The sequence below is a fragment of the Phacochoerus africanus genome, chromosome 16, assembly GCF_016906955.1.
Source record: "Phacochoerus africanus isolate WHEZ1 chromosome 16, ROS_Pafr_v1, whole genome shotgun sequence".
NCBI classification, from domain to species: Eukaryota; Metazoa; Chordata; class Mammalia; order Artiodactyla; family Suidae; genus Phacochoerus; species Phacochoerus africanus.
Window position 1 is genome coordinate 17,633,421 of NC_062559.1, and position 9,521 is coordinate 17,642,941.

Below are 9,521 nucleotides of genomic sequence, written 5' to 3' on the forward strand. Positions count from 1 at the left end.
GTTTTTCTTGACCTATGCGTTTTTTATATGCCATTATATCTACAGCATTAAAAAATATGCTAAAACTTACATTTTAATGGCAGCTATTGCCCATCATAATTCAAGCGTATCTCAAAAAAATTGTTCTGTAAATCTAGTAAATCTCAGATTTACACAACTCTATCAATAATATTACATACTTGCTAGAGGATTAATTTGCAACCCATGCATTATATTTCACATAAATATGAAAATAATTACTGCCCTAAGTGCCCTGGAAAAGCAGGTTAAAATACTATAAACATTTAAAAAATATCCTAATTTTCTTAAAAGAATGAAATAAAATTCAAAGAATTTTGTTTTCATTATACTTAAATTTTTGCATAGAAAGTGGCAAATCTCCTAAATGCATTTGTGATAAGTGAATGTTTATTTCTCCTAATATGCAGAATCATAAAGGAAGTATGAGTAAATAGAGGGAAGAAATTCACTGACAAATAATGAGTAGAATAAATGTTAATTGTGCAGAGGGGAATATGGTAAGTGACTCTGAAATGCTATCAGCCAAGCTGCCTTCAGTAAACAACATCTTCTGTAATCAGCCAAGCTGCCTTCAATAAACAGTATCTATAACCGTAAATATTAAACAAATCTGAATAAAAACTGAAAGATTTACTTTTTAATGTAAAAAGTGGTGAATGTGAAGAGAAGTATCAGCAAGTAAACTGGTTCACATATATACTATCTAAGGAAGAAGTACCTGATGAATGACCCAGCCTGTATCAAGTGTCCTATATTACCGTCTGGGAAAAGTCTACCTCAAGCCATCTTCCTGGTTCTGATATGCTATACTAACTCAACAAGTTCCAAATGTTAACCTAATTTCCCAAATAGGAGTTGTTGAATATGCACAAGAGTAAAAATAAATACCTGCATTCAAGGAATTTGAAGAACAGTAAAATAAATCAGATCTGTATTAAAGGAAATCATAGCTCATTTACCTCTTCCAAGAAGTCTCTACTCAAGCCCAAGCCAACAGTAAAAGCTCCATCCCCTGAATCTCACTTCTGAGGCATTTACTGCTTTTATCATTCATCTGAACTTAGCTTTTGCTATATTCTATTGTACTATTATATGTATAGAAGCTCATCACCAGAAATTCTTTCTTGTAACTTCAAATAGGCCTGCTATTATTCAAGAATTAGAGGCACCCAATAACTTGTTTATGGCATGGATAGCCAAAAAGGTGAAAAGCCAAAATTGTGACTCAAATACCACAAAGCAGCAATAAAAGTATAAATAAAAAACAGTTTTCTTTAACCGTCATCCACAGTAGCATTTTAGGCTGTAGAAAAAGGAGATGGTGATAGATATCAAACACTTAAACTTTCAGAACTGAGATATGTAAATTTTCCAATCATCCGAAATTTTAAATTCTGGAAGAAACTTCTGTCAAACTTATAGTTATTTTCAGTTCTTTTAAAATCTATACCTCAGTTTTTTTAAGGAAGGAATTCGTAAACAACTTAAATTTCATAAATATCTCCCATTCAAACTTTAGGAAAAAAATATCAACTTTCAACTAACATCCCCACCACAAACTATTTAGCAAAAGATGTGTGAACCCATGTACATCTCCACCTAAGTATGTACACTGATAGGTAGGTAAATAGTTTAAAAGATGAAGACATGGAGCTAATCCATATACATGCATTCTGAACAAAAATACAAGATCAAGGACTAGCTCAACCATCACAGAAAGTTCTTAGAGTAACAGACCTGAAGTCAAGTGATTTGCTATCTAATTTCAGATGGTCACTCTCCTTCTAGAGCTTCAAATCATATGCACTACTTCAATAACAGAGAAAAAAAAAAAAATCAACCAAGAACAGCATGGCAGTTCCTTAAACAGTTAAACTTATGACCCACTTACCACATGACCCAACAATTCCATTCCAAGGCATTTATCAAAGAGAAATTAAAACATAAAACCACGTAAAAACTTGTAAACAAATGTTCACAGCAGCATTATTCATTAATAGCCAAAAAAGTGGATACAAGCTAAATGTCCACCTACTAACAGATAAACAAAATGTGGTATATCCATACAATTGAGTATTACCTGCCATGAAAAGGATAATACCAATGCATGCTACAACATGCATGAACCTTGAAAAAGTATACCAAATGAATGAAGCCAATCACAAAGACTATATTATATGATTTCAGTTATATGAAATGTCTGGAATAGGCAAATCTATAGAGACAGAAAGTATACTAATGGTTGCTCAGGGACGGACGAGTTAGCAGATAATAACAAAGGGTATAGTTTTCTTTTTGAGGTTATGAAAATGTTTTTAAAACTGACTGCAATGACGGTTGCATATATTTGTGAACACACTAAAAAGTACTGAATTGTACATTTTAAGAAGTTGAATGCATAAAATGAAAATTACCAAAAAACTTTTAAAACTAGATAGATAAGAAGCTATGCATCTAGATAATTATCTAGAAGCTATCTAATTTTCCAAGCAGAAACAAATCCAACTAGGAACCATGAGGTTGAGGGTTCAATCCCTGGCCTCGCACAGTGGACATTGCCATGAGTTGTGGTATAGGTCGCGTGTGCGGCTCAGATCTGGCGTTGCTGTGGCTGTGGCACAGGCCGGCAGGTGTAGCTCTCATTTGACCTCTAGCTTGGGAACCTCCATATTAGGGTTAGGGTGCAGCCTAAAAAGCAAACGAAACAAAACGAAACAACCCTACCAGGGAGTTCCCATTATGGCTTAGCAGGTTAAGAACCCAACATAGTATCCATGTGCAGGTGCAGCCCTAAAAAGCAAACAAAACAAAACAAAACACAACAAACCCTACCAGGGAATTCCCATTGTGGCTTAGCAGGTTAAGAACCCAACATAGTATCCATGAGGATTCAGGTTTGATCCCTGCCCTCGGCCAAGATATTAAGGATCCAGTGTTGGCATAGAAGATAGGACATTGCCTTGGCCTACCCCTTAGCTACAGCTCTGATTCTACCCTAGCCCAGGAATTCCCATTATGCCACAGGTGCGGCTGTTTAAAAAAAAAAAAAAAATCCTACTATGTTTTACCTAAAAGTTAATGCAAATAGTAGAGCTATTTGCCTATCTGCAAAAAAAAAAGAAAGAAAAATTAAACATAGTATTAAACTTCACAGTATTTGATCAAGATATAAAGTACTTTTACATAAAAGGAAACTGTCTATAGACCAAATAAATGAATCTCATAAATATGTTCTATTTTTCAAATGCATGTGATTAATAAAATCAAAATTCATTAAAAAGCCAAAATAAAGGGAGAAGGGAGGACGGAAAAGAAATGAGAAGAAGCAATGTCACTTTTGAATTATGCATGCACTCTCCAGACATCTCTAAGGACCTATTTAATCAAAATCACATTTTAATCCCAAATTACTAAGGATAATACCAAAGTAAACCCAGGGTACATAGAAACAAGTTTCCTATGCAGACAGTAGGAAAATAAACTGATACCCTTAATCCAACAATTCAATAGCTCAGGACTCATTAATACTCCTAATGGCCAAAAAACAACAAAAACAAAACAAACCCAGAAAACCTAAATGTCCCCCAAAAGGGTGTCAATTAAATAAAATGCCATAAAATCATTATATGGATAATAATGTACCCACAACAAATGATAATACAGGATACTAAATAATATGAGGAAATATTATGTATTGATTAGGAAAATGAATACAGAGTAGCAGAGCACAATATCAAATTGGAAAATATTACAGACACAATAATATCTGGAATGACATATATCACATAGTAATTAGTTATCTTTGGGTAGTAGGATTAAGGGTAATTTAAATTTTGTTTCTATGGAGATACATATACATATGTACATATATTTTATGGCCACACTTGCAGCACATGGAAGTTCCTGGGCCAGGGACTGACTCTGAGCCACAGATGAGACTTATGCCACAGCTGCGGCAAAGACAGATCCTTTAACCCACTGCGCTGGGCTGGGGATTGAACTCACAACTCCATAGCAACCCAAGCCACTGCAGTTGGGTTCTTAACCTACTGCACTATAGTGGGAACTCCTCAGGGGTCTATATTTTGCAAATTTTTCCAAAAGTAATTTAGGGTGAGTTTTTTGGCAATTAGAAAAAATATATATTCATTTTTAAACATAAACTTTTAAATTAGTTGAAACAGGTTCACCTCCTATCCCAGGTGTCAAATCATATCACTTTTACTCTTCACCATTAATCACATGTTCATAAAGGTACATTTTTTTTTTCTTTTTAGGGCTGTGCCCACAGCACATGGAAGTTCCCAGGTTAGGAGTCTAACCAGAGCTAGGCTGCCAGCCTATGCCACAGCCACAGCAACGCCAGATCCGAGCCGGAGCCACATCTGCAACCTACACCACAGCTCAGAGCAATGCTGGATCCTTAACCCACTGAGCAGGGACAGGGATCAAACCTGCATTCTCATGGATATTAGTCAGGTTCCTTACTGCTAAGCCACAACAGGAACTCCTACAAAGGTACAGTTTTAATTAATGTGATTTTAAGTAATAAAGAAGAATAAAAGAAAAAAAGGTAAACACTTTAAATGCATTCAATTTTACTATCTAAACTGTTCAAGTCTCTCACTAATATGTGTGGAAATACATATTCTATATCTCATAGAATATTTATTCTATATCAATAAAATTACCTAATGTATAAATACACTCAAAGGTCCTCCCAATTTTTATATTAGTACATTAAAACCTTAAATGACAAAATATATCCAAATATCCCCCCTGTTCTAACTTGATAGCACTTATTATCTATAATCCCAATTAGGCACATACTAAAACCATATAAAATACTGAAACAGCTTTAATAAGTCAGAAGGCCCAAGACTAGAGTCCTATCTCCTACCCTTTCAAATCTTAGATCTGCAAAAGTTAAAGCACCTCTCTGAAACTGTTTCCCTAGCTGTTAAAAAAAAAAAAAAAAATGACAGTATTTACTGTAGAGTTTTCTGAGGACTAAATCAAAGACAACATGCCAAGTCCTAAGCATCATGTTTTTGGAATAGAAAGTACTCTAGTGGTGGTTGTTATTAGAGACACATGAAACAGTTTTTAAGTCCGGGAACTTGTCGAGCCACCTGAAAACTGTATGACCTTAGGCAAGTTACTTAACCTATACGGACCTAGTTTACTCATCTGCAAAATAGATCTTCAGTAAAGATTAAGTAAAACTATATAGAAAAATCATCTTTCATATAGTAGATGCTCAATAAACTGTAGTTAGTATCACTATTATCTATAGCAATAAACATTTGCATACAGAGATTAGCAGCTAATAAAATATTTTTACATATGAGTGCATGTAATTCTAAGAATTAATCATCATTTAAATTGGAGGTTCCCTTCTGTCACAGCGGGTTAAGATCTAGGGTTGCCACAGCTGCAGGGGAGGGTCATTCCCTGGCCCAGGAATTTCTACATTCCACAGGTGCCACCAAATAAATAAATAGATGCACTTCTCTTAATTCTCAAATTAGTTGTAAACTTCAGGGAAAAAAAAGCAAAATACAATCAAGCTTATTCAAGCACACTGAAAAATATAAGGCCACTTTATTAGTTTCAAAATAAAAATGTATTATCTATATCTGCTTTAATACTTTATAGTTCAAATAAATGTAAAAGAGTTAGAAGGGAAGATGGTTTTTTCTGCCTTTGGGAGAAGAAAAATGTTTTTCAAGTCTTTAGGAATGAAAATAGAGATATGAATTTTTTGTTGTTGTTCATGATTTCACAAGTCCTTCACAACTAAAATCCAAGTGCCTTTAATACAGGGAACGCTTTCAAATCTCTGAATTTGTGACTCCACCATTGTGCAGAAGCAGAACAGCTCTCTACAGTTAAGGTCATGAACTGTGGAGCCAAACTGCAAGGAGTTCAAATCCTGACTTCATAGACCTGTGTGTCTTGAGGAAAGTTTTAACCTCTCCATTTCTATTTCCTCTGCTGGAAAATGAAGATTCCTTATGTAACTGTTGTGAGGATTACATCAGTCAATACACTTAAAGTGTTCAAAAGAGAGCCTAGCAAATGGAAGGCATATTATAAATGTTTCCCACTGTTACTATTGCTTTAGTATTACCCCCTCAAAATACCTTAACCAGTGACTTGGAACCAAAATATTTGTTATTCTGTAGACAATTTCAACAAATGGCTTTACTTAAAATTCGACCTGTGGAAGAAGTACTTTAACAAGACAGTCACCACCAGTAAAATACAGCAATTTCTGGTAGGATTTTAAGACAAAGGTAAGAAAAGTCAATTCCCTACTTGCTAATAGAAGTTCGGGCATGGCACACACAAAACTCTCAAACTTAAGCTCCATTCTCAGCTATAATCCTTCAGATAAAAAAGTTCGGATCACTCTTCCATTATAATAGTTTAGTGCTTTAAAATAAAAACTATACTGTGTAAGTGAAAAGAATAAAGACTAACAGCATAAATGAAAGTATTTAAAAGTTAAATATGCATTAAATACTAGTTTATGAATATATTTGAGAAAAATAGAACAATAGATTTCTCCTATTTCAAAGAGCTGTCTTCTAACTCGGAAAGTGCTGTCCACTAATCATTTCCTGCTTGAAATGTACTCTTTTTATTTCATAACTCAGATGAGACTTGTGCTATCCAAGTCTCACCCCTACAACAGAAATTTAAGAAGTGAATTCCTGGAGTCAGTCTAACTTATGACCAGGAAAAGTCCGTACAGTCATCAGATCAAATGATGCCATTTCAATTTCCAACTGTGATCCTAACCTGCGTTAAAAAAATGCTGATTATCTACACAATCAACAACTTGTTAGCCCTGAAAATCCTAAGTACTTAGGGCTGCATTTCAACCGTGGCTAAGGGCTAGAATGTTTTACCTGTCTCATTCTCACATTAAAAGTTGGATTCCAGCATCAATCAGGGGACACAGCCATACAACCATCAACAGGACTCAGAGACCAGACCAGACCAAAGGTCACTTGGCACCCCTCACTGAATCAGATTCTCTTGAAGGACTGTCATCCCTTGACCTGAGAATGGGCTGGCAGTCAAGAGAGTTTGATTCTTCTAGTCACAGCTCAATTTTTAGCTTTTTGACTGATTTAACTAGAGAAATCAAATTTGAGAAAATGTGAAGAAGTTTTGAAATATAGGAGGAGGAGTTCCCGTCGTGGCGCAGTGGTTAACGAATCCGACTAGGAACCATGAGGTTGCGGGTTCGGTCCCTGGCCTTGCTCAGTGGGTTAACGATCTGGCGTTGCCGTGAGCTGTGGTGTAGGTTGCAGACGCGGCTCGGATCCCGCGTTGCTGTGGCTCTGGCCTAGGCTGGCAGCTACAGCTCCGATTAGACCCCTAGCCTGGGAACCTCCATATGCCACAGGAGCGGCCCAAAGAAATAGCAAAAAGATTAAAAAAAAAAAAAAAAAGGCAAGATGAAATATAGGTGGAAAACTGAATATGCTTCACACATCTAGTCATTTTATTTGTTCAGTAACAAAAATTTATCATTTCTAACTGTTTTGTTCATAAAATCATTCTTGGGCTTGTAAGATGACAACTGGCACTTTTCTTCAGGGTCTGCACACATCTTAAACGTTTACTAAGCCCGTTTCCCTATCTGTACATAAACTGAAGTTCAATCTGCTCCTCTCAAAGATAAGCTAAAGGTAAGTAAATACCGAATCAAAGTATTGTCAGCATTTCAGAAGCAATTTGCTACAGGAAAACATCAGGTTCTTCCATACCTCAATGGAACTCTTTAATATCTAAATTGGGGAACCAGACCAAGACAGGGTTGGAAGCCAAATTCACTGAAGCCAGACTTTTCTGTCTACATCTGAATTTCTGGGCTGGGAAATGGGTCTGTGTCTCCATACATCCACGCTCTGAGCCATCATGTAATGGTACTCTTCTGCAAGGTCCCTCCTGCCCACTCTCTTTTTCAGAACTACCAGCCGGAAAAGATTTCCTCTACAAATCCTACGTCTCCCCACTCGCACAGATAGAGTCCACAACTTTTCAGCCGCCTGTGACTTTTACCACTCTTCTGGAGCTAATTACTTTTCAGGACCACCAGCCCCTCTCCCCCAGGAACAGTCACTCCTCAGCTTTACACTTTGTCCCGACAGCAATCTACTGAACCTTCTCCGTTCTCCGGCCACCTCGGGCGCCCTCAAACGTCTTCACCAGTTGGCCAGCCGTCCGGACCCCGAAAGCTCCGACTGCTGCCCCACCTCCGTGAGCCGCCCGCCCTCAAGCCCTCCTCAACCCCCACATCCCAGCCGCGACATCGCCCAGCTGCTTGTCGTCCTACGCGCTCCGGCCCCGACACACACTTCGCCCCTTCCCCCCCGGGACCCTGCTCTACGGATACTAACCCCTCCCTGAAGCGGGGGCGGGCTACGCTCTCAGCCGCTGGCCTGAGACTCGCGAGGCCGCGCGTCCCCCTTGCCAGGCCCCGCCTGGGCCTCTCCGCTCCACTGCCCTCCAAGGCCCTCCTGGCCCAGCCGTGACTACGCCGAAGAGTAGGGCTGCACGAGCCCAGGGCCCGGTACTTACTCGGGAAGGTAGGTGGAGGAGAAGGAGCTCCACTTGTGTAGCGCGTAGGGCAGAAGCCGGCACTCGGGCGCCGCAGCAACAGCACCGCCAGCCGCCATCTTGTCAGCACCGTAGCGGTCGGGAGGAGGGGAGGGGCGTGGCTTGTTCTTAAAGGGGCCGCAGCTGGCCTGGGCCGTCAGTTCTTCCGGTCTCGCTGCGTTAGCCCAGCGTGGAGCGGCGAGAAGCGCCCAGGTCGGCAATTCGCCCTCGGGGTCTCTGACGCTGAGCGTTGCTGAATGACTGACTGGCAGAAACTGGGACTGGAGTGTGAGCACCTGAGGGGCTCTCCAGTGGGGCTTGGAAGCGAGTGCCCCAGTGACTTTTCTTACAAGCTTGAGGTAAGGGAAAAGCCAAAAATATTATGAAAAGAAATAAATTGTAGTTATGGGCCAGGAAGGGAAAATGAGAAGACGAACCTGGAGAAGGGACGCCTTTGCGACTTTAGAAACCACTGCCCTCTCCAGTTTCTAAATTATTTTAAGGCAGCAACATCGAAGGGAATTGGAATGGAATAGCTAATGGCCTTTCCCTCTGGAGTTGTCATGTTTTTCAATGTCTTGTCCACTGTTCCAGAGTCACATGGAGACAGGAAAAGGAAATGCGCGCGTGTCCTCTCACCCTGTTCAGTTTTCAGTCTGTGCTACCTTTTGTTGTAAGCATCTGCAGGGCGCCCTCTCATACCCATCTTGTGCAATTGGTTTGCTCAGTAATGACATTCGCCCACAGATCAGAATAGTCCTTAAGGAGCTCGGAAACTGGGTGTCATCATCCTTCCAGCTGGTAAATCTGCCCACTTTTAACTGACAGATATATAGTCCGAAAGTTTTGAAAGAGCAAAAGACAGAGTTTCAAGAAAATGACAG

General features: G+C 39.1%; 1 protein-coding gene across 2 annotated transcripts in view; it reads right to left on the bottom strand.

Annotated features, from left to right (window-relative positions):
- Nucleotides 1-8,789, bottom strand: part of MKLN1 (muskelin 1) — a 165,711-nt gene extending 156,922 nt beyond the window's left edge. For both annotated transcript variants that reach the window (XM_047763694.1, XM_047763693.1), the window contains exon 1: nucleotides 8,620-8,789. In XM_047763694.1, coding sequence (XP_047619650.1) covers nucleotides 8,620-8,717 — 98 coding nt within the window. In that variant the 5' untranslated portion in view covers nucleotides 8,718-8,789. The remainder of the gene's footprint in view (nucleotides 1-8,619) is intronic.
- Nucleotides 8,790-9,521: the final 732 nt, after the last annotated feature.